The sequence below is a fragment of the Xenopus tropicalis genome, chromosome 7 (genome assembly GCF_000004195.4).
Source record: "Xenopus tropicalis strain Nigerian chromosome 7, UCB_Xtro_10.0, whole genome shotgun sequence".
In the NCBI taxonomy this organism is placed as follows: domain Eukaryota; kingdom Metazoa; phylum Chordata; class Amphibia; order Anura; family Pipidae; genus Xenopus; species Xenopus tropicalis.
In genome coordinates this window covers 117,469,909-117,493,576 of record NC_030683.2, presented here as the reverse complement: position 1 = coordinate 117,493,576, position 23,668 = coordinate 117,469,909, and the positions used below count along the sequence as shown (strand labels likewise).

The 23,668-nt window shown below is 44.7% G+C and overlaps 1 protein-coding gene across 2 annotated transcripts; it reads left to right on the top strand.

Moving 5' to 3' along the window:
- Nucleotides 1-1,394: 1,394 nt before the first annotated feature.
- mob2.2 (Mps one binder kinase activator-like 2, gene 2) lies at nucleotides 1,395-22,079 on the top strand. 2 transcript variants are annotated; one of them, XM_018095358.2, is made up of 7 exons: nucleotides 1,395-1,585; nucleotides 2,099-2,384; nucleotides 9,305-9,421; nucleotides 10,016-10,179; nucleotides 14,833-14,926; nucleotides 19,602-19,726; nucleotides 21,215-22,079. In XM_018095358.2, the coding sequence occupies exons 3-7, from the start codon at nucleotides 9,378-9,380 to the stop codon at nucleotides 21,490-21,492; spliced, it is 705 nt and encodes a 234-aa protein (XP_017950847.1). In that variant the 5' UTR covers nucleotides 1,395-1,585; nucleotides 2,099-2,384; nucleotides 9,305-9,377; the 3' UTR covers nucleotides 21,493-22,079.
- Nucleotides 22,080-23,668: the final 1,589 nt, after the last annotated feature.

Sequence of the window (23,668 nt, the reverse complement as noted above, 5' to 3'; positions counted from 1 at the left end):
CATAAGGGCTCTGGCACACGGGGGAGATTAGTCGCCCGCGATAAAACTCCCTGTTCGCGGGCGACTAATCTCCCCGAGTTGCCTACCCCTGCCATCCCACCGGCGAACATGTAAGTCGCCGGCGGGATGGCAGACGCGGCGGCGCGATTTCGCGCAAATCGCCGAAAAAGACTCGCGAGTCTTTTTCGGCGATTCCCTGAAATTGCCCCGCCGCGTCTGCCATCCCGCCGGCGACTTACATGTTCGCCGGTGGGATGGCAGGGGTAGGCAACTCGGGGAGATTAGTCGCCCGCGAACAGGGAGTTTTATCGCGGGCGACTAATCTCCCCCGTGTGTTAGAGCCCTAAAAGATGGCCACGCACGTAGCAATTCCTTTTTGTACGATATTATCGGTGCGTGTATGGCCGGCTTTAGGGTGAAGATACACTAAGCTACTAGTAGCACCTACTTTTTCATGGCTTCTACATTAGAGAAAATCCCCTGCCATAGACAATACTGAGAATTGCCTCTGCTAAAACACATGTAGAGACAATTATCAGTAAATGATCACCATTGTCTATTTTAGTAGCCACGACAAGTAGCTGCTACTAGTAGTTCTGTGTGTCTTCACCCTTAAGCTGGCCATACACGTGGCGATCTGGCGATGTTTCGTGCGACCATCGATCGTCAGATCCGCCACACACGGTCAGGGCTGAAACAGCAGATAAGGAGGTAGAAACAATAGGATTTCTACCTCCTTCTGCCGATTCAGCACTGACGGCAGATTTTGGTCAGGCGCCTTCTATGGCGCCCGATCAAAATTTTCTAACCTGGCCGATCGGCGAGTCGTCCGATATCAGCAGCTTCCTGCGATATCGGTCGACTCGCCGACATGCCATACACGCACCGAATATCGTACGAAACGAGGTTTCATACGATAGTATCGGTGCGTGTATGGCCAGCTTTAGACATACTGCAAGTTTCTCCAGCATTCTAGTCGCTGCAGAACTACAATTCCCAGCCCCCTTCTTCAAGTCTGGTGGAAAACAATGGGAAAAATGCTTATTCCTAAAAACAGCCAAGATGTGTAAATGTAAAGTTTAATAATGGATAACGGATGTTAGGCACATGATGAGGCATCACAGAGGATAGAAATAGTGCTTATACTGTATATTATGAATCAGAATGCCTAAGAATGGGAAGTGAATATCCTTATCGATTTGCTCCTGTATTACCAGCCTGCAGCCCTGGGGAAGATGCACTGGAGAGGGGCCGCCTGTATGCTAAGTGACATAATGCTTCCTTGGTTGCCACAGAACAAGCCCTCCTACACACACATAGCCTTGAGCAGGGATTGGCCCGTGTACACTGAATAAACCCAGTATTTGCAGTCAGGTTGGGGCCGGTCTAGAGAGTGGGAGGAGAGGATGAGTAGACTGGGCTGTTACAGTCCCTGGATAAGCAGGTTCTACCTCTTTTGTCTGCCAGGGTGTTTATTCGAAAGCTTGAGAAGTTGTGGATTAGAGTGTGTGTGTCGCTGGCAAGGACTACCTTCCTAGGGGGACCCCGGCACAGGGCCACAGGGGCGAGAGGCAAGAGCCGAGAGGTGAGTTTGCTCCACTTTGTTGCATTCTTCTTGTTAAAGGCACAGTAACACCAGGAAATACATGGGGCAGCGTATACATTCACCTGAGCCTACCATGGCTGTGGGGCTCACATTGCCCAGCCAATAACTGATACCAGTTAGGATAATACTTTGTCTAAAAAGGTCTCAGTGGCTACAAATGAGTTTGATAGAAGTGAACCCACTGATTGTCACGTTGATGTTTGTAAGCTCTAATGACGCTCACAATCATGGACATGAAACTCTCCTGTATTGGTCGGTATTTGTCTGTCTGATGTATGCACCCTTCTGTTGTACAGCGCTGCGGAATATGTTGGTGCTTTATAAATGCTTTAGGTGAGGGGGCACTGCCACGCTTGTAGGGCACATGGCTTTAAGGGGAAAGTAAAAGTCAGACTAAGAGGAATAAAAGACAGAGCCCTCAGTGTTTATGCTGAATGGGATATCTTTGTGCCCCCACAATAAACACATATTCCCCCTCCGGCACTGGGACAGGTTGAGACAGGCGGAGAGGGATGGAGCTTGGAGCAATAACCTGACGGAGATTCCAGCCATCGCTGACAGGTTCCTGCACGTTCCTGTGAAACCATCTGCTTCCTCCTGAGCCATGCTGGGAGCTTCCAATGTCTTCTAGCAGGGACGTACAATGGTGCCCATCTGGGCTTCTGCCTGACATAGACAGGTCTAAAAACCATGGAGACGTGTCAGCACTTCTGACTTCCAGCTGAGGCTGTACTACAACTCCCATCATCCTCTGGTTCAAAGGGATCGTAGTTTAGCTGTAGGTGCAAGGAACCCTTTATTTATTTAAGTATTTATTTATTTATGTATTTATTTATTTATTTAATGTCTGCTCTTTTATGATAACAATGAATTTGTGCTTTATTGTGGAGTCAAGGAGTTCTATTGAACTTGGAAGAAATGAAATAAAGGCCATACACGCTAAATCCGCTCGCTTGGCGAGGTCGCTAAGTGAGCAGACTTCTCCCAATATCCCTACAGGTTGGCGATATTGGCCTAATTCAGGCTAATTCTGTTGTTTGGCCCTGGGGCCAAACGATCGAATTAGAACGACGGGTATAGGCGCAGTCGGTTCGGGGACCGCATTAAGGAGCTGATGAGGTCCCCGATCCGAATACATTTTTAAACCTGCCTGATCGATATCTATCAGATTTCAGGCCAAATATCGGTCGGGCAGGCCCATACATGCAGTGCACATATATGGGCCAATAAGCTGCCAAATAGGTCTAAGAGCCCGATATCGGCAGGTAGAATTGGCCCGTGTATGGCCACCTTAAGTGTTGTTGGTGAAAGGCTGATAAGGGTGGTGAGAAGATACTAAGGCCATGTGGTGACAGAATGAAAGCTATTAGCAGGCAATTGATGGTTTACCCCAACCATTTGTGGTAATGGGACAATATTTAGGAGGATCCATTCTTGTGCGCACCCTTAGCTGTAATTCTCAGGTACCAAAGACAATGACTGTACGTGTCGCCCCAAAAACATTTGCACGTCTAGGGCAAAATTTCTGTATTGTTTATAAAAAAAACTGATTGAAATGACTTTGTGTATGCCTGCTCATGGATATGGACCTGCTAAATTGATCTTGCCCAGGGAAACACCAAACTGGCTGGCACTTCTACCAGAAGAAGAGACCAGCAGAACCACTTGGTGGTTCATCACAGCCCATTCCATTGGTGCATGTTCCATAGCACACACTTAAGGATTTGGCACAAGGGACTTTTTGGCCACAACTGTAAACAGCATCGACTCAAATGCCCCCTATTCATTTGCCACATGCAGCAAAATGTGAAACGCGCTGCCGACTTGGTTAGAGATGTCTTTGCCATATCACTACAACTGTGCCTAGGCTCGGACTGTGGATTCAGTACATGCCAGAGGGGCTGCTGTCAGATGCCATAGACAGTCACTATTTATTGGGCTGGGGGGGGGGGGCTGCTTGGGCTTCTATGTACTTGAAATGCCAGGGCCTGTTTTGAATCCCAGTCCAGGCCTGTGTGTGCCAATACCTAGAGTGATACCATATGCTGGCCAAGACCAGAGGCAAAGTCTGGCCAACCTGAGAGGCAGGGGAGTGCTTTGCAGAACATCTTACTTATAGGCATAGGTGCTATTACAGTTTTTGTAAATGGTAGTGGAGTTGCAGGGGCTTCAACCATTACATGTGTCTAGAGTGGTTATACCCTGACAGTAACCAGTGGACCTCCTGCTAAAGGAAGCCTTTGTCATTGTAAAAAGTCTTTGTCATTGTCGATCTGTCCGTCAATGTCACATCCGTGTGTGTGTCCCATATATCACTATAAGGGGTGTTTTTGACCAGCCCTGTTTCACGTCTGATTACAATAATGCTCAGAGCCTGATACTAACATTCTGGTAACTCATTAACTAAATGCAAGCTGAGTAGAATATGAGGTTCCAAACAGTGCCTGTGTTTTCTGATAGAATTGTTTCCAAATATCTGCCCATTGAAACACATTGTTCTATCTTGTTTCAATGGAGTTGGCGATTGACTTGTGATTACAGAACCACTCCATAGTAAGCCAATGTAAACAATCAAGTATTGCGAAATAGAAAGGCAACATTTGAAGGCAAAATACCTTCCCAAATAGCAGATGTGTGCCCAATCAGGCTACTTACTTGCTGGGTATATCAGCTGATCCGATTGCTTTACTGCTGAGCCAATAACCAAATGACAATTCCCTTGACCTCTCGAATATCTGTGTCTATGCAGTCAAACAAATATAAACCCAGACTTCCGAGGCCAAGGTTGAACCCAAACACTTTGGCTGGCTGTATGCTTGACGCCCATTATGTCCTAGCAGTAACTTTAGTGCCTTCAACGAAGTGCTCCCTATGGCCCATTTAGCGGAAGTGTGACATGTAACATGCAAATATACTTTTTATTGTATAATAAACAGTAAAACTAGAGCACAGAGTCAAAGAAATTGCTTTATGGTTGTGTCTTGGCTCTATAAAGTAAAATAGAAACGCTATTAAGGACAAGTTACCCGCTCATGCAAAAAAATGGCTGAGTAATCATCAGGAGATGGATAGGCTTTCTATAAAGGGGCCTCCTTGCTGTTGGAAGCCCTGTGAGTGGTCTGGCTTTTGTCAATTACAAACTGCCGCCTAGGAGTGCCGATTCAGCTGTGGTTTATCATATTATTACCCTCTCTAAGGTGGCTTTGACCTTGCCAACAATTTGCAGAGTCAGATCATTAGAATTGAACTGAATGGTGTTGCACGGAGAGCCTTGCAAAGTGCATTTCCATCCTCAGCCTCAATGCACCTATCTCCTATCTATGTCAGACCCCCTCTCCCCCGAGTCTCCTTCTTTACCCTTTCTAACCTCATCCTCTGCACCCCCCTTCATCCTCCAACATTACCCAGGAAATAATTATCCTTCTCCCTTTTTCAGCAACTCCTGCCTATCTCCACTTCATTCTGTTGGCAAATGCATCTTTAATACTCAATGACGGGTCCCTTGGGGATACGTTGAAAGGATAAGAGCTCTCTGAACTCATGCCTGCTTCTTCCATCATTGATAATGGTTGTGTTTCTGTCCCTCATACGGTTTGCCTTTTCTCTAGCTCACTGAGCAATATGGTGGCTCTTTACAAATTGACTCTTATAATAATATTAAAGGGGAACTACACCCAAACACAACTTCATTTAAAGAATATACATTGATTAAATAATATAGCCATGTATAAATAATATTATAGTATTATTTGTAGTATTGTTTGTACCAGTTCCCTAAGCCCCGCCCCTTGTTCCCCTGCTGATCTGGCTGACTACTTTGTGACTCAAATAAAATGTAACAGTAGTCGCCTGTCCTCAGCCTGCCTTCAGCCTGCATCCTCCCAATCCCACAATTCCCTGCACATGTGATGTTAATAAGGAAAGGAACATCACAGTGCAATGCATTGTGGGTTATGTAGGTCCTGCATGCTGTCTGTAAGCTGTTGAGAAATAGTTACAATTTGTAACTACATTTGTTTCAGTCCCTCCTCCCCTGCCAGGATTTCAAATGATGCAGAAACAGAAGGACTGTTTTGCAGCTGGATTTCAGCATATAAAAATGGTATTTATTCCTACTTTATGAAGGAACAGATTACAGTGATTGGTATAATAGGGGTTTCTGTGTTGTGTGGGGCTCTTTAACTAATTTTGGGTTGGAAGCCGGAGTTCCCCTTTAATGAAGTGGGGTAGAAGAGAGGAGCAGTTTGCACATAGAGAGTTGAGCCCATGTCACAGAGAGAGCAGGAACTAAGTTGATTAATCAAAGGTAAACAAAAGAGGAGATGACATTGGTGATGTGGGCTGGAACACTGGGTGTGAACAGGATATCAATGAAAGGGAAACAGGGCTAAGCCTATCTAGTGCTAAACCACATGGGCTGTGCCCTTGAAAGGTTACTATTCCCCCACCCACGGGTAATTACCATTCAATGGTTTCATCAGAGATACAAGGAGGTCAGTAGAAATAATACGAATAGTTTTCCTGTTGCACAGCCTTGTTCAGTGTTTTGAAGAACTCTGTAATGAATGCAAGTTCTCCGTACGCTCATTTAGGGTAACGCCCCAACGGGGAGATTAGTCGCCTGCGCTAAATCACTGCTACCATGGGCAACTAATGTCCCCCAAAAGCCTTTCCACGGTGGCCTTTCCAGGTGCTAATTTTTGAATTCCTAACTTGGAGGCAAGTTGTAGTTGCATATAAACCAGGCGTACTGCAATACAGAACCTCCTTTAGGCTCAGGGTCTGACTGGGGGGTGCAGGGCCCCTGCAGGGGCCCCCGCGTGCACCCCTACCACCCCCCACCGGGCATCCTCACCTGAATGCGCGTTTGTAAACACATCAGGGGAGGACTTTGGCGGCAAGGGACGCAACAACAGGGTCGGGTCTGGGCCGCCGGGGCCCACCGGGTATTTTCCCGGTGGCCCAGTCTGACCCTGTTTAGGCTATTAGTTCACATAGGGGCTACCAATAGCCAAAAACACCCCAAATTTGGTGAAAATATGCAGTTCTATGAATTTCATTGGACTACTACTGGCCACTGCTGAACCTCTGGTTCTTCTACTTGTAATAAACTATAAATCCCATGATCCCCCAGCTGCTGTTGTTAAGTGGCTGAAAAAAAAAGTAATTTCCTCAAGTACAACTTTTACAAAAAAAAGTTGTTTCAAGTTGTGCCTCCGAGCAGCAGGCCCAGTCACACTCAACCTCTTTTTGGGGGGAGTAAATTCCTTCCTGGACTGGTATTTAGACAGAAAGAAGCCCAACAGCAGTATGGGATTCATTCTAAATAATGCCATATTAGGCTATATATATCTATAAAAGCAGGGACTGACAAAGGTGGCCCTTAGAGCTTGCAAGCAGCGTCATGTGTCGTATGAGTATTATGAGAGTAAATACGCACGGAGCCGTGTTTACTCTGCGCTGTATTCAAGTCTAACAAATACACACTTGGAACGTTCCTTCTAAGGCTGGGAAAGGTTTTGCATGTGAATGATAAAAACATGACTAAAAATAGGAACTTTTTATAGGCCAAATGTGGTTGGGGAAAAGGCTTACGCATGCAGGTTTAGTACAAATGTGTGTGGTTTGTCTTTGCTCAGTGTTTCCCATGTACATTGTGTCTATAAGAATAATAAGAACATAAGGATTGTGTGTATACATACTGTATATATATATATTTATTATTGTTATGATAAGAACAGGGTCGAACTGGGCCGCCGGGACACCGGGAAATATCTGCTGAACGTGGCCGGTGGGGACATCTGCAGGGCCCCTGGGTCGGCAGCCCTGGTGGGTCCTGCACCCCCCAGTCCGACCCTGGATAAGAACAAATGTATAAAGCACCAACATATTCCACAGTGCTCTACAATAAATGGGAGGATACAGTGAACATACAGATTATGTATAAAAGTGCTTACAGAGTGCTTATATTGACCTTTGATGTCAATGCTGCATTGCAAGGAGCAGAAATAGCCACCTAATGCAGTGATATTATGTTATTTATTATAGCCCTAAGCCACGGTCAATGGATATTGTGTTCAGACTCAGCAATCTTATTCCTATTGGAAATCCATTGTTTACATCACTGCAGGATTTGGACACCTATGGCGCACCAGCAGTGTTGGACTGGCGTACTCAGGGCCCACCACTGCCCACCCACTTTGTCCCCTTTCTCCCCTTTCTCCCCCCACTGATCTGTACCACACAGCTATTTACACTCTCCCTGTCAAGGGTTGCCACTTATTAAAAACTGCCTGTGCAGTTTTCCAAATTAGGACATCAGTTGTGATGTCACTGCCCCATGACATCACTGTCCCTACCCTGTGATGTCACTGCCCGCCTTTCATGAGGGGGAAAGGTGGCAACCCAAATCAGGCTGCAGCTCTGGGGAAAACTTAAAGATCACTGTGCATTTTACAGTGGAATACATGGCCATCTTTAATTTAGTTTGAATCTTCCTGAACTTGGCTGGCAGCAGGACCTGGCCTAGTGTTGGATTGGAGAAGGCTGGACCCACAAGGAAACCCAAGCAAAGGGCCCCCCACTCCAGCCTCACCCTACAGTTCCCAGCTAAGGGCCCACAGCTCGCCAAGAATATTGGTGCCAGTGCAGATAACTATTGGCAATGCATTCTGCCCCCCCCCCCCCAGTGTTCCACTGATGCACCACACAGCTTACCGGTATGCTTGGGCCGGTGGGGCCCAACAGGACTGAGGCCCAAAGGGTTTTCTCCTGGTACACTTTCCCAGTATCCCGATGGGCCAGTCTGGGACCCTGTGCACCAGATGTAGATAGCAGCCACCTCTCACCTCTAGATGGGAACAATTGGCCTTGTCGTAGGCAGTTGCTATTTATTTCAATGACAGGCAGCCCAAGCATATGGCTTACTTAACTATTTTCAGGCATTTTGTTTCTAAAAACAATTAAAATCACCCCCTTAATCTCATTTTGTTGGCTGATTTCAGCAGATTTTGGGTTGACCTGCCCATCAGTATTTATAAATAACTTTTTTATCTGACCCATAATCCGTAAAAACTATGAGAGCAGCACTAAATTAAAAGTCCTCAGGCTTTTTATCAGCAGCTTCATCCATATATAAAGCCTTGGTGATGCTGAAAAGTATGGAGAAGAGCTCAATCAGCAGGGCAGTTCCTGCAGCCTTCAGTGGCATCAATGACTGGCTGTGGGTCACAATAATGGTGGTGTAGATGAGAGCGCTCTGGGCCCAGGCTGTGAATAGCAAGAAGCCAGGGTGGCGTGCAAGATTTAATTAATCAGACCCACCCGTCACTAACAATACACATTTGCTGAAGAGCTGGAAAACACAATGCACGCTTTTCATTTCCACTCTGCTGACAGGATCCTCGGCAAGCCCGGGACTGGTTGGATTGTGATGACAAACCTTGGCCGTCTCACATTATCTCTGTTCTCGTTCCACGCATGGATCATTTCCATATTAAACAAACAGTTATGGCTCCTACTTTTTCACAGCAGAAGAGATGAAGCGTGCATTTGTTCTCCGGCAGACCTGCGTGTCTCTAGGAGGGTGGCACTCTTTCAGTGGGGTCATTTGCATGACAAGGACATGGTTTCTCCCATCTGGAGGGCACAAAGCAAATTAAAAGCTTCCTGATGTTTTTTTTTCCACTTCGCCTGCAGGTTTTTTGGGTTTGCAGAGAGAGAAAAACCAGTTTCATTGTTCAGCTCTGGGCCCCTGGTACAAGTGGACACAATGGTGTTTCAGGCAATGGGGAAGCTGCTGGGGTACAAGCACCGGTGAGTATTTCATATCACTAGATATAATGTAGTTAGCGAATATCTCAAATTTTGAGGGCCTGTTTCATTGTTTTGAATATTTACCCCACTGAATGACTTTCCCGGGTTCATAAAATAGACACAGAAGCAGTTACCATTGATCAGAATAAACTTCTCAGTGTCTTAAGGTGGCCATACACATTAAGCAACCTCGGCAATCGAGCGGATCGTCTTCCAATATGCCCACCTAAGGTGGATGGGTATAAGGGCTATCGTACCAACAAGTCGATGCAGTCCCCGATTTCATGGGAAGATCAAACCTGCCCGATCGACACCTTGCCAATTTTTGTCCAGATATCAATCAGGGAGGCTTGTTGGGGGGCCCCATACAGGGGCAGATAAGCTGCCAAATCAGTCTAAAGGACCCCAATTGGCAGCCTGTGTATGTACCTTTAGTCTACAGTATTTACCAGGTTCAGTAAAGGATGGACAAGGATGGTTCTTGCCACTGCTCGTGCCTGGAAAAGTTCTGTTACTATTTCCTGCAGATACTTCTTAACATTGTCGCCAGATGAAACCCAAATTCATCAAGGTCTAATTGCACTTTTCTTCCAGGACCAAGTCCATAAATAAGGACAAAAGGGAGAAGAAGGGCATAGAGCCCGAGAAGATATACCTGGAACCTCGATACACAGCAGCCCGCATAGTGGATGCCGATATCCTGATGCTGGTAGCATTGCCGAAAGGTCTAAATGTGGAAGAGTGGCTTGCCAGCAATGGTACGTTATCCTGGTGGCTCTGAAAGGGTCACTACAGCTGTATTACAAACTTACCTTATATGAACATGTATTTATTATATTCACAAAGGTTTCTACAAAATATTATATTTTAAACCATGACAAAAGTTTAGTAAAGTCAGTGGGGGGTTTGGTTTTTATATTTGGTTCTGATAAGCTCTAGAAGCTTTTATTAATGCATATGCTCTACCTCTAGAGAAAGGGGCTAAACTACTACTCCTGATATGTGGATGGTTATTGGCTACTGACACGTGGTGCCCATTTAGTCTTGTTGCCACAAAACTGCACCCAGAGCCCATGGCAGTACTTGGCCAACAGGATTTTACATCTGGCCTGGTCATTTTTTTGACTAAACCCCCAAACAGCTATTGACCAGGGCATTTATTGAGGCCTGTACACAGCAAATGGGGTTTCTCCCCATAGATGGGTGCCTTTAGATATCATATAGGGTTGTCATCAGTATAGAAGCCAGTAAACGCCAGCCAAGCCTGGGGCCAGTATTAGGCCCAAACCCATGTGATTTTATGACAAAGTAGTTCCAAGTGCAGGGTTTTTAGCTTTCCATTATAGTGCAGGGTAATGTCACAATGATTTAAAACTGATAAATGCCCCATAATCAGTTCAGCAGTCCAAATGTATGGAGTCTTTGCCGTATGCTTGCTGCTGTAAACCATCTGGTAGCTGCAGACTGAATAAGCTTTTGTAGCTCTCACAATGATTTTTGCCTTCTGTTATTTATGGCGTGACACGTTTGATAACCGTACTAAATGAAATGGCTGCTGTGCAAACCATGCAGCGAATATTCCACTATGCTGAAAAGCTTCATTGCTGGCACCGCTCCATGCACGTAATATATAAAGCCCAAAAACTACCGGGGAGCCATTTCATTTTGCAGCCTCATCTGTGTGCCACGGGCAGGTTTTTCTCGCTAAATATAATATCGCCCCACCTTGGGTGTCACTGGAGGAACAGCAGTGCATAAAAGGGAGCAGGCGTTTTGGGGCCGTAAACCTTTTACACAAGCTGTGTTGTAAAAAGTGTTTTATTGTGAACACATTCCTGGTAGAACTGGTTTCAATTGCCCTGTATCTATGGCCTATAATGTAGAGTATGTGCAAGGTTTTGGTTGCAGGCCTTATGCCCTAAAGGGGTGGGTTGCATTTAATTTAACTTTTACTATGATGTAGAGCAGTGGTTCTCAACCTTCCTAATGCCCCAACACTTTAATACAGTTCCTCATGTTGTGGTGACCCCCAACCATAGAGGAGCGGTGTCTCGGTTCCTAAGACCAATGGAAATATGTGTTTTCCGATGGTCCCGACTCACAGGTTGAGAACCGCTGATGTAGAGAATGATATTCTGAGACAATTTGCACTGGTTTCTCTTTTTTTTATTATTTGTGGGGTTTTTTTTCATTCTTTAGCTTTTTGTGCAGCAGCTCTCCAGTTTGGAGTTTTAGGAGGCCCAATCAAGCTTCTCTTTAGGCGTACAGCCAGTCTGATATATCAGATGTAAGTTAGTTATTATTCTGACACAGGGTACTGCTGCCCCCTGACTTGCACACTGAGCACTGAGGCTAATGTTGGCGGCCTGTATTATCAGCTGTTAATACCTTAGGGCTATGGAGCAGCGAGCGCTTTGACTGGGGCAGCGTGCTAAGGAAGAACCGCAGTGGCCAAACAGCCTTTCCCACCTGTCATCACTTTCTACTGAAAGGCATAGTAAATGCCCTGTAAATTACAGTCACTAGGGGTGATGGGGGGGACTGATGTGGAATGTTTATGTTGGCATTCCTAACTGGCCCCCGTCTGTCACTGCCAGCTTCTGGACCGTGCTCATTATGCTTTATATAACTGTCACATGCAAACGGCACAGGTTCTCTTGAGGTTTTGTTGATGCAGAGACCAAGGCGAAGCTCCGGCGCTGATTCACTAAGGCACGTTGTGACATTTTCCAGGCTTACCAATAACTGAGTTATGTTACAGGGCCCAACCTTTGTTATTGCCTGCCGTGGCTGTCAACGCACATATTGATTATTTCTTACGCAAATGTTCACATTTTTGCAGTCAATTTTAAGTATCTGTTGCCACCCAGGTTGTTATCTACTGCCGGATTCAAGTCTGGACTGGGATTCAAAATAGGCCCTGGTATTTCAAATACACAGAGGGCCAAACAGCCCCACCAGTCCAATAAATAGTGACTATGGCATCTTACAGCAGCCCCTCTGGCATTTGCCTGAACCCACAGATTGATTTGTCTATGGGTGACTGAAGTGGGGCAATTTGGCAACATATAAGCACATACAGTGGCAGGCCCAAAGATATGGGTGCCCCAATGCACCCCCACAGCATTTCTCCACCATTCAACAACCCTCGCTCTGCAATGCATGCAACACACATGCCAATGTGCGGCAGCTTAATGAGCTCCTGGCTGAGTTACAGAAGTGCCAGAACTAAGGGGTATGTCCCTAGCACCCCCACATTCTCCCCTAGGCATATGCCTCTTCTGCCCCTAGACCTTGATTTCTTATGGCCTATAATCATGTGTCCAGAACAGAAAAGTGCTTTTTCTAGTAGTCTGCTTATCATTCCATAGAGGTTCTTGTGGTTCTTGAGAGGTTCTTTCTGTTGTTGTCTTTCAGCCATCTGTTGAGGCATGCTGGGAATTGTAGTTTAGAAATGGCTAGAAAACCCAAACCTTGGAGATTCCTTGAATAGAAAACATGCAAAATCAATAGAAAAATATCCAGTGGCTGTATTGTGTGGCTTGGATGTGTACCTCTGGATTTGTAAAATTGGTCTCTTAGCCTGTCTGTGAGTAAACACTTATATAGACATATAGATAGATAGATAGATAGATAGATAGATAGATAGATAGATGATAGATAGATAGATAGATAGATAGATGATAGATAGATAGATAGATAGATAGATAGATAGATAGATAGATAGATAGATAGATAGATGAGATAGACTGTGTTTTTCTTAAATGCTTTTCTCTACTACACTGCAGGAATCATTTTTATACTGCCGTTATCAGGGGCAGGGATATTTATAGGTGTAGGAGTCATGGCATTTTTTTGGCTTACGCTTCCCTTTAATTATAAAACAGAAGTTCCTTCCTTGCAGAATGGGCCCATTTCAGAGGAAGCTCAGCATGTGTTTTTTATGTGGCTCAGCGGTTAAAGACAGAAGGAGAACAGGATTTTACTCCCATCCAGCTCCTTAGCCGCATTCTTCTTCCCCGTGTGGTTTTTCTTTTTTGGCTTTGGAACGGGAGTCTGTGTTTTTGTTAGCGATTGTGTATCACAAGCGGCAGACATAATAGGCACTCATTGCTCATACAAGGCCTCGAAGTTGGCGTCATTTGGACAGGGGTAAAAAGGCGCCAGCGTGGAATCATTTGGAATAAAAAAAGCAGGCTCTGAAACCAGCTTCTAGGAAAGAAAAATCCCAGAAGTAGTAGTTTGTGCCCACTTCACACCCACCAAAAGAAAGCAGGCATTAATGCCATGTACCTGTGTGTAACTAAAGAACTCATTTCACGGCTTGTCACTACATGTGATTGATCTGCTCTGATTGGAGACACCTCATTTGAGTTCATTGGCTGTGACTCAGCATCCAAACCACCACAAATCACTGTCAGACCCAGTGCCGCATTGTGAACCCTGGAACCCGAATCACCAGTTTGCACAAATAGGTGCGCTCCTCTCTGTCTGACACCCATGACTTGCAAGGAGAACTGGATACCACTTAGTAGTCAGAAGTTGCTAGAGGACCAACCTGCTGCTATACTGCTTTAGAATTCCCAGACATTATATAAATAAAAGGATAAATATAATTGCCCATATTATTCACAATATACCCATATATAGTGAATAATATAAATTACAAGGCTGAGTGCTTTTATGCAGGTCATGGAATTCCAAGGTGACTACTAATATCCTAATATTTTACAACAGGGGTTACATTATTTATTATAGCATACAAGTTCCAGTATGTGACAGAAATGACATCACTAAGCTCTGTTTATATTTGATGGCATCACTTAGCACCATTTATAAGAATATCATATACAGCAGTGATCCCCAACCAGTGGCTCAGGGGCGACATGTTGCTTCCCAATCCCTTGGATGTTGCTCTCAGTGCCCCCAAACCAGGTAGTTATATTTGAATTCCTGACTTGGGGGCAAGTTTTGGTTGAATAAAAACAAGATTTCCTACCAAATAAAGCCCCTGTAAGCTGATAGGGTGCATAGAGGCTGCCTAATAGTCAATCACAGCCCTTATTTGGCTCCTCCATGAACTTTTATGGTGCTTGTGTTGCTCCCCAAGTCTTTTTATATTTGACTGTGGCTCACGAGTAAGAAAGGTTGGGGACCCCTGATATACAGGATATTCATGGCTCTTGTGTATTTTATATAGCTTGGCACAGCTAGGGTACATCCTCCTTCCAGCCTGGCAAGCAGTGAAATATCTTTGGCAGGATTTAGTAGACACAGTCCCCAGGCTGGGTGCCTACCTGGATGACCCATTATGGCAGTAGACCTTGAATAAAGTCCAGTTTGCTCAGTGGTCAGACAGCCATTGTTTATTGTATTGCATTTGGATTCATTTGTTGATTTTTCCATTGCAGCCTCTGCCTTCTATAACCACGTGAGCCTTTTCTACGGTGCCATTTCCGAATTCTGCACAATATCGTCGTGTCCAACCATGAAAGCCTGGTCCATGTAAGTAAAGCTGTGGTTTCGGAACATACATACACTGAATAGAACTTCTAATTCATACGTTATGTTAGTAGTAGGCACCCAGGTGACTCACACAGGAGGCTATGCCCCTGTTATTTACAGCAGTGACAAAAAGAAAAAAAAAAAGCACCAATATTGATTTACATACACAGAGCTGTATTAAAGGGGTGGTTCACCCTTCAGTTATCTTTTAGTCATAGACAGGGCAATTCTAAGCAACCTTTCAATTGGTCTTCATTATTTATTTTTTATCATTTTTACTTTTTCCAACTTTCGAATGGGGGGTCACTGACCCCAGCAGCCACACAACAACAACTGCTCTGCAAAGCTATAATTTTAGTGTTATTGTTACTTTTTATTACTTTTCCTTTTGTTTACGGCCTCTCCTATAAATATACCAGTCTCTCATTAAAATTAATGCCTGGTCGCTAAGGTAATTTGAACCCTAGCAACCAGATAACTGATGAAATTCCAAAATAATTACAAAACCACAAATAATAAAAAATGAAGACCAATTGCAAATTGTCTCAAAATATTACATCATACTAAATGTTAACACAAAGGTGAACAAGCCAATTAGACCTGTAATACAAAGAGAGATTCTTAAATCTGTAGCCCTCCTGCATATGAGCTGAGATTGGGAATTGTAGTAGTAGTACTTAGCGGAAGGCTGACAATTCCGTGGCGCTTCCATAAAACGAATGTAGATGTACAGGCCGCTGACCCCTTTGAGGGAATGAGTGTGGGTAAAACTGATGACCCTCTGGCTGTTGTTGAACTACAGCTGCCACATTCCCAGACAGTCGGCAAGTTCAGTAATAGCTGGAGGGCCTGCTGTAGACATATGATGTACTGCAATATCTCCTATGAATTTATAGCCATTTCCAAAGAAAGGACTAACTGTTTTCCAATAAATCAATATATTTCTCCAACCAACCAGCTCTTGTGCTGTGGCTAAAAAAAAAAATAACTCCCAGCATCCCCTGCCATTATAGCTGAGAAACAACAAAGTGTATTTTATTGCTCAGAGGTCAACTAAAGAACATTCATAGGGCATCGGGCTATTTAAATCACACTAGGGGTTGTGCAACATACCCCCCAGGGGGGGAACTGAATGTTTATGGCGTAACTGAGGCCCTGCAATGTTTATTAAAGGCAAAGTGACCCATAACCTTTAGAGATAGTTTACCTCACTTTGCCAAGAATATAATGAACATCTTCCTGCTATACAATGTCATCATTAGCTCCTATATAGTAACAGGAAGGTAAGTGCTGGAGCCATTAGAGGAGATAAACAAACTGGCTGCAGGCAGGAAATTACAGCTTCACATGGAATGTCAGGATGGCCGATTACTGCTGTATTGGAAAGGTTCCATCCTTTACAGCTTTAAGTGCCATCCGCCCTAGAATCTTTAGTGCCGACGTAACTGCCTGCCACCATAGACTCTACATTACCAAAAGAAAGCTGTACGTAAAGGGTTAATAGTTAGTGTTTTGCCCCTCTTGCTCGGTGAGTGACCACTAGAGGTCACTGTTTCATCAGCGTCTTTGGCAGAGAACCCATGGTCGTGCCGGAATCAATACAAATCTATGGATAAGTAATGCCCCCCTGTGCCCTATTGATACACTATAGTTTTCATACATTCCCCCCTGACGGAGCCAAGCGCATATAATAATTATATATCCTTTTCTATAATGTTAGTTTAGCAAAAAAATACGCTATATAAATAATTTAAATTGCATTTCCTTCAGTCTTCGGGATTCACAATCACAGCAAGTAGGCAGGTGCCATTTTGTGAATGCTGTTATTGAGGAAAGCCTTGTATAACCCCAAAATCTTGTAATTGCGCCATCTTGGTGATATCTAGGAAGTGTGGAATGGAAGGTGAAAGTAATTGTAATTACAAATCTGAGCTGTCAATCATATATTGCCTGCCCCGCCTCTATGCAGAGGCGGGGCAGGCAATATATGATTGACAGCTCAGATTTTTTAATACATTTATGGATGATTAAATAAAAAAATGAATTTGGGTTTCATGTTTAGTTTTTGTTATACAAGGATTTATGTGTGGGTGACAGGTTTTAAATGAACCTTATGCCTCCATGGCTGATCGAATGCTTCTCAAATAGCCTCCAAATGTGTTTGATGGGAAATACATTTAGGTGAAGGGAGCTCATGTTGTTGTTGAAGAGAAGCCTGGGATACCTATGTCATTACTCTTGCTTCCATGGCTTTACCCGCTCCAACAGGGGGGAGTTGGGTGGTGGGAATTCCAGGGTTTCTTTATTCAAGCAGCCGTGCAAAGGGAGCCTTGTTGACACAACGTTGCCATGTAACCTGTATACACAAAAGCAGCTGAGGGCAGCCCAGGGGATTATAATTAGCCGTACATGCACCTGCTGCCCGACTCGCTCGCTGCTGCTGAAAAGGCTGACACCCGCACCCGCTTGCTGAATTTAGCCTTTAATCTCAGGCTGATCTAATGAGATGAGTTCAGTGCATTGAATTAACTTCCCTTTTCTTGTTGCAAGGTGGGTGGGTCGTTAGCAACAGGAGTGCCTTTGGCACCGAAATGTATAGAGCGGATTAGAGCAGCTGTCATGCACGGCAAGTCATGGGCTGCCAAGATCTGATCATGCTGGGGGGGCCGCAGTGCTTTTAGCATGGATACAACTAGAATCAAAACAGGCACCTGTTTAAATGGCAAATAAACACCAAAATAAAATATTGCATAGTGAAGGAAAATGCGATTCCCAGTGCAATAACCCAAATTCTAAACTATTTCTAGATTGTTATAGAGAGCAGTATCTGTCTGGTCTTTTTCAGTTCTCTGCACCGGTGGGTCTGACTTTTGTTTATTAGGCAAGGTTTACATCCCCTTTAAAGCTCTATTATAAGTATCATAATGTCACCTTGTAGCAATAATGGGGTATGGACTTGAAACACAATACATGCTTTTGGGTCTTCAATAATCCCATGTCTAGATATTATAGCAGATATTGGTCAATCAGCAGCCTATTAGCCTACTTGTGGGGCCAATATAAGCGGGTTCGTTTAGACATTGCTAGATAATCCCTTTGAGTAGTTCATCAGGTCGTGGATAGTCTTCTCTGCTTGGCAGAGCTGTATCTATCTTATAGGCACCTGTGGGCCTCGGGTGTCAGCCAGGCCCAGACTGGGATTTAAGATAGGCCCTGGCATTTCAAGCATAGAGAGGCCCAAACAGCCCCCTAGCAGCCCAGTAAATAGTGAGTGTCTATGGCATCTTACAGCAGCCCCACTGGTATTTACCTGAATCCACAGATTGCCATTTGGTGGCAGCTTTAGGTGGGTGGCCAGTGGGTACCTATATGGTAATAGAAAAATCACTCCCCAGTCCCTGTTGAATTCATGGACCTAAATCAATTGCTGCATGGGGGGACAAGGGCGGAATGAGGACTGGTACCTAGGACTACACTGAACCTAAATACGCCATGCACCTCAGGCCAGGTATTGAGTGAGCAGGCCACAGGGAGGGAGAGATGCGTAGGCCAATAAGCTGCAGACTCCATCCAAGTCAGCAGCATTTATCAGCCTACGTATGGCCATCTTTACGCACCACATGGAAGCCCCCCTGTTGCAACCGGCCTTTTTGGCAGGCAAAAGCCAAAGAGCGGCACATTTCAGTAGCAGAGGGATGTAACTGTAGATGTGTTGGCCAGGCCAGCATTTGCAGGAGAAAGCAGTTTTATAACGTTCAGGTACGTTGCACAGGAATGTGCACTTCACTAGGTCAGACAATGCAGGCAAAGAGGTGTGAAGCAATAAAAACCGGTTTAGGCTGCATAGGAACTACACATCCCATATTTAGCAGAGCAGGGTGGAATCAAATGAATCCTGTAACACCAGGGGCTGCTTCAAATCTGTAAATAACTTTTAATGAAAAAACAGTATGAAAACAAACCAATAACTCCTTTATGTGCCACAGATCGTAGAATGCACAGTTCTGGCACAAAATGCAAGCGCCATGATTCCTACCTCCCCAGGTTCCCGGTTATTGTGTAGATCTCAGGAACAAAATTGACGTCCGAATCCAAACTGAACTAAATGTGAATCCTAATTTGAAAAGGTTGTGGAAGGGTTAAACAAAAGCACGCAGTGAAAAATGTTCAACTTCCGTGTTTATGTGACAAAAAGTCCCGTGATTTTAAGGATGTGGATTCGGTTTGGGGCGAGCACGTGGATTTGCCTGACAAAAAAGGCAGAATCTTGCCCGAACTGAATCTTGGATTCGATGTATCCCTACTACGTACTGTAAATGGACAGTTCCGTCACATATTGCAGTCCAATGAGAGAGTAGATACTGTATGTAATATAACATCACACAACTGTATATGGGTTTTAGGTTTTGGACTCCATTTGCCCAAGCACTAAGTATTCAGAAAAAGACGAAGTAGGACCGAATACTCTTTGCTAAATACCCACTAACGTTGTATGGAATAGAATATAACAGAACACTGTTACTAACTCAAACAGAAATCCAATGGGGAGCATAAAAGGAGGCAAATATGTGATGACAGTGTCTCTTTCCTATTAGCTTATGTTTCAGCACTTATCTAAGATTAGCTGGTAGAGAGCTATCACTGGGGATTTATGGTTATGTTTTTGCATCCTCAGCCAATACCAGTGGACGGATGAGAAAGGACGAAAGAAGAAGTGTTCAGCCCCACAGTACGCAGACTACGCTGCCAGCATCATTCAGAAAATCCTGACAGATGAGGATCTGGTTCCGACAAAGCACTGTGAGTTTCTAATCTTCTCATTGGTTTTTTAAGGCGGGCCTAAGGTGGCCATACATGGGTAGATTTCAGCTGCCGATTCGGGTCCTTCAGAGTACTTTCACAGCTTATCTACCCATATATGGGCACCATGATGGGCCAGATCTTGTTTGGACAGGTTTGATTTTCCATCGGATCGGGGACCACATCAGCTTGTTTATGCTATCCCTTTGTCCGACAACGCCTTGCCAACCTTAGGTCGCCCAATGAGCGGATCACAACCTGTATGGCCATGTTTACACAGTCTGATCGTGTATGCTATCTGACTGATTGGTCCAATGGCAGAAAATATGAAGATCAAGGGGGCCACACATTGTATGGCTGCCTTTCTGTTGTTCTGATTGTTTATGCTCTTGGCACAAACAGCAAGAACCAAATTGGAGCTACAAGGGGAAAAAGCTGATGCCAACGGAGGGACTGATTCTTTGCCTGTGTTTTTTAGAGGGGCAAGAATCAGCCCTGTGTGGCATTAGCTTTAAGCATTAAAATAGTTGCCTTTGGGTGCACCCTGATAGTAGTAGTTACTCCTAGAACTTTTGATCTTTCCACTGAATAAATGAATAGTTGCCATACTGAGCAGAAATTCAGTCTTCAGCTGTTTCAGGCTGCAATAGACCAACTGAGATACAGGATTTTTATCAAGTTTGGGCAATGGCTAACTGGTGCCCCCCCTTGTTGCCCCCCTATGCAAACTGCTTGAAATAAATTGTCCAGTTGCCTTTATGTGTACCAGTATCTATTCGTGCCCACAGATGATATGGTCAGGGTCAGACTGGGCGTTCAAGGCCCAGGGTGGCTGCTACTCCAGGGGCCCAAACATTCCCTCAGGAGCCCCCACCCACCCTCTCACCCACTGCCAGCCCCTTTCATCCCCCTGTCTGCGTACCTTATACTTTGTCGCAATCAAGGAAGGGAGGGCAGAGGGGAGCACTAGATTGGGATCGGGTCTGGGGCGGTGGGACCTACAGGTTTTTTTTCCTGGTGTCCCAAGAGCTAAGTCCAACCCTGGATATGGTCCTCTGCATCTGATGGCTAGCGTGCAGTCTCATTATCTGCATACCTATCACTCGCCCTTCCAGTGACTTGCAAATCATCTGAGAACCTGCCAGATCATGTAGGTGGTAGAAACAGGTGCTGCTATGGGAGAAATCCTTATTAAAAATACATTATAGTTCTACTCCTCCAAATATTCTCCTTTAAGTAGGGGCAATACCTGCAGGGGGGCAGTAGGTCCAAATTTGTCACGGTCACCCCTAAGGGTCAACAAATCCCATGCTGACTTCTTACTAGGTCCATGAGTTGTTCTATAAAATGGAATATATCTGCTATGGCCTAGTGAGCAGCACATCAATTAAGGAAACCATGTAGTTGGTGCATTCCTTAGTGACCCAAAACCATCATCCAATCAAAAGATATTTCCTCATCTGTTTATTATCTGTGATTATTTTACAGGTAAAGAATTCCCAAAGACATTCCGGCCATCAATACAAAAGACTTTCCGGCTTCTTTTCCACCTTCTGGGGCACATCTACACGAGCCATTATAAAACGGTGGTCAACCTGGAGTTGCACCCACACCTGAACACCCTGTACTTACATCTCCTTCTCTTCTGTGCCGAGTTCCAACTGCTCGATTCCAAAGAGATGTCGCTGAGCGAAGACCTGACCACCGCACTTATTCGCTCCAGTCCTACGCCGAAGACTACAGGAAGCCATTTGCGGAACACCTGAAACACGCCAGCAATGAATCTTTATACATATATATATTTTTTCCTACTGCCACACGGACACGCTTTACGCCACATGCATAGCAAAGAACAATAGTACATATCCATATATAGAGTGGCACGCTTTCTTTTTGCCAAAATGGGCTTAGCAGCGGATTGGCTGGAAAGCTTTCCAGGAGAACAAATGAATATGGAAACCAATATGGTGCTGTTGTTCTCAGACAGTCAAGGAGACTAGTGTTGATGCTATATAATCAGAACACTGCATGTCACCTGTCCCGGGGCGGCCATAACCGCGCCACCCGCAGGAGAGATAGGGAATGACTATCGTAGCTGCACAAATGCCATACTGTGGAACAGACAATCAATAACCATTGGGACTCAATGTTTTTAACTATCACAAAGGTCAGAAATTCCAAATGAGAAGAATATCATGCTTTTTTTTTAATCTGTATTCATGGATTATATCATCGGACAATGTTACAGTTGAGGTTTCTATATTTTGGGGGACTTGTTACTTTAAAAAAAAAATGCACTTAACTTTTGTAATTTATTCATTTAAGTAAAAAAAATACAGAAATCAAAAGAAAATCTGCTGCGCTGACCTGATGTTTGTTGAGGCAATGGGTTGAAGGAAAAGGCAGGTATCCTGCAGTAACAGCAGGAAAGTTATAGAATGGCCTATTCATTGCAAGTTTTCAATTGGTCTTCATTATTTTTTTTAGATTTTGAAATTGTTTTTTCCACTCTCAGAGGGGATGGGGGGTCACTGACCCCAGCAGCCAAAAATCAGTTGAAAGTTTATTGTTCTTGTTACTTCTTATGAGTTCTCTTTCTATTCAGGCCCTCTCCTATTTGTCTTCCAGTCTCCAATTCAAACCACTGCCAGGTAGCTGATGTAAATCGGAAACTTGAAACAGTCAAGGGGGCCCAGGCTCTGCTTCCTCTATGGCTATAGAGAGATCCCCCCTCCCTGAGAGCGATCTGGCAGGGATCAGGGACACTAAGGGGGAGGTAGGGGTTGTATTACCCAGTGCTATTCCACCAGGAATCCAATATACATCCCTTTTCCACATCAGCTCAGTGAATAGGACTTGCGCGGAACATACATTTTGCCTGTTGTTTTAATTAGGAAATGTTTACGGCAGGGATGGCCAGACTCGGTCCGGTCACGATTGACCAGACTGACGCGGAATGCGGAAGTGCGGCGTGAATGCGTACATAGGGGATGCAGCGTACGCGCGCATTCATGCAGCACTTCCGCATCCCTGGCTTGATCATGGTCCACCAGAAATCCACAGGGGATTGACTGGTAGACCGCGATCGACGTATTGGCCACCCCTGGTTTACGGTTTCTGGCATTAAACAAGAATATGAAGCCACTTTAGCACTTCCCGATCCTGCAGAATATAAGAGGAGCTGCTAAAACTAATTACCATTCCACTGAGAAGCCCCTGATAATGAGCTGCTCAAAGACTGCAGCTTAAAGAAGGGAGGGGTTTGTTTGTTCAAAGGTAGATAGGGAGCTCTGAACAAATCACCCTGATTATAAAGAAGAGAGGGAGAGAGAGAGTTTAGTGAAAATAGCCCAACTTTAAAATGAGTGTTTTATAATGGCAAAAAATGGGAAAATATGGATATGTGTTAATCAAAACAAAAGGCTGAATGTAATTTCAACACAAAGCCTATTTATCGTGCTCTTTATAGGTGTATCCTCTCTTTCTCTTACAGTGCAGCAATACTGTCACGCTTTATGGCGATGACTCTATTTTTATAAAGCTGTGACTGCATGGACTACTAAGTCACCCAATGTAGCCACAATTCATATGCAGTAAAGAGACAGCACTGGCTTTTGTTGCCCCTAAAGTCGCTGCAGGTATCAAGGGAAGGCTGAAGCATTGGAGCGGGGAGCACGGGGGGCAGGGCAGAATGAGGGACAGGCTAGGGGCATGACAGGGGCAGACAAGATCCCTGCTGAAGCACAGTAGGTGAGAGATAGCCAATCACAACAATCACACAGGCAAAGGCTGGCTTTAGTTCCCTATCAGGTTCCTATCCTACAGTGCCGCCGGCTCAACCTACACAGAATAGGAAAGGAGGCAGCAGGAAGTGGAACAGATGGGCGGGACCAATAAAGTTTTTGGAGAAATTTTAAATTAATCAGCCCATAACACTACTTT

Bases quoted from the DNA above. Each gene is read 5' to 3' on its own strand.
- mob2.2 (XM_018095358.2), top strand. From the start codon at position 9,378: ATGGTGTTTCAGGCAATGGGGAAGCTGCTGGGGTACAAGCACCG. The intron at 14,927-19,601 runs GTAAGTAAAGCT...TTGCATCCTCAG, and splicing joins ACCATGAAAGCCTGGTCCAT to CCAATACCAGTGGACGGATG. The intron at 19,727-21,214 runs GTGAGTTTCTAA...ATTATTTTACAG, and splicing joins TCTGGTTCCGACAAAGCACT to GTAAAGAATTCCCAAAGACA.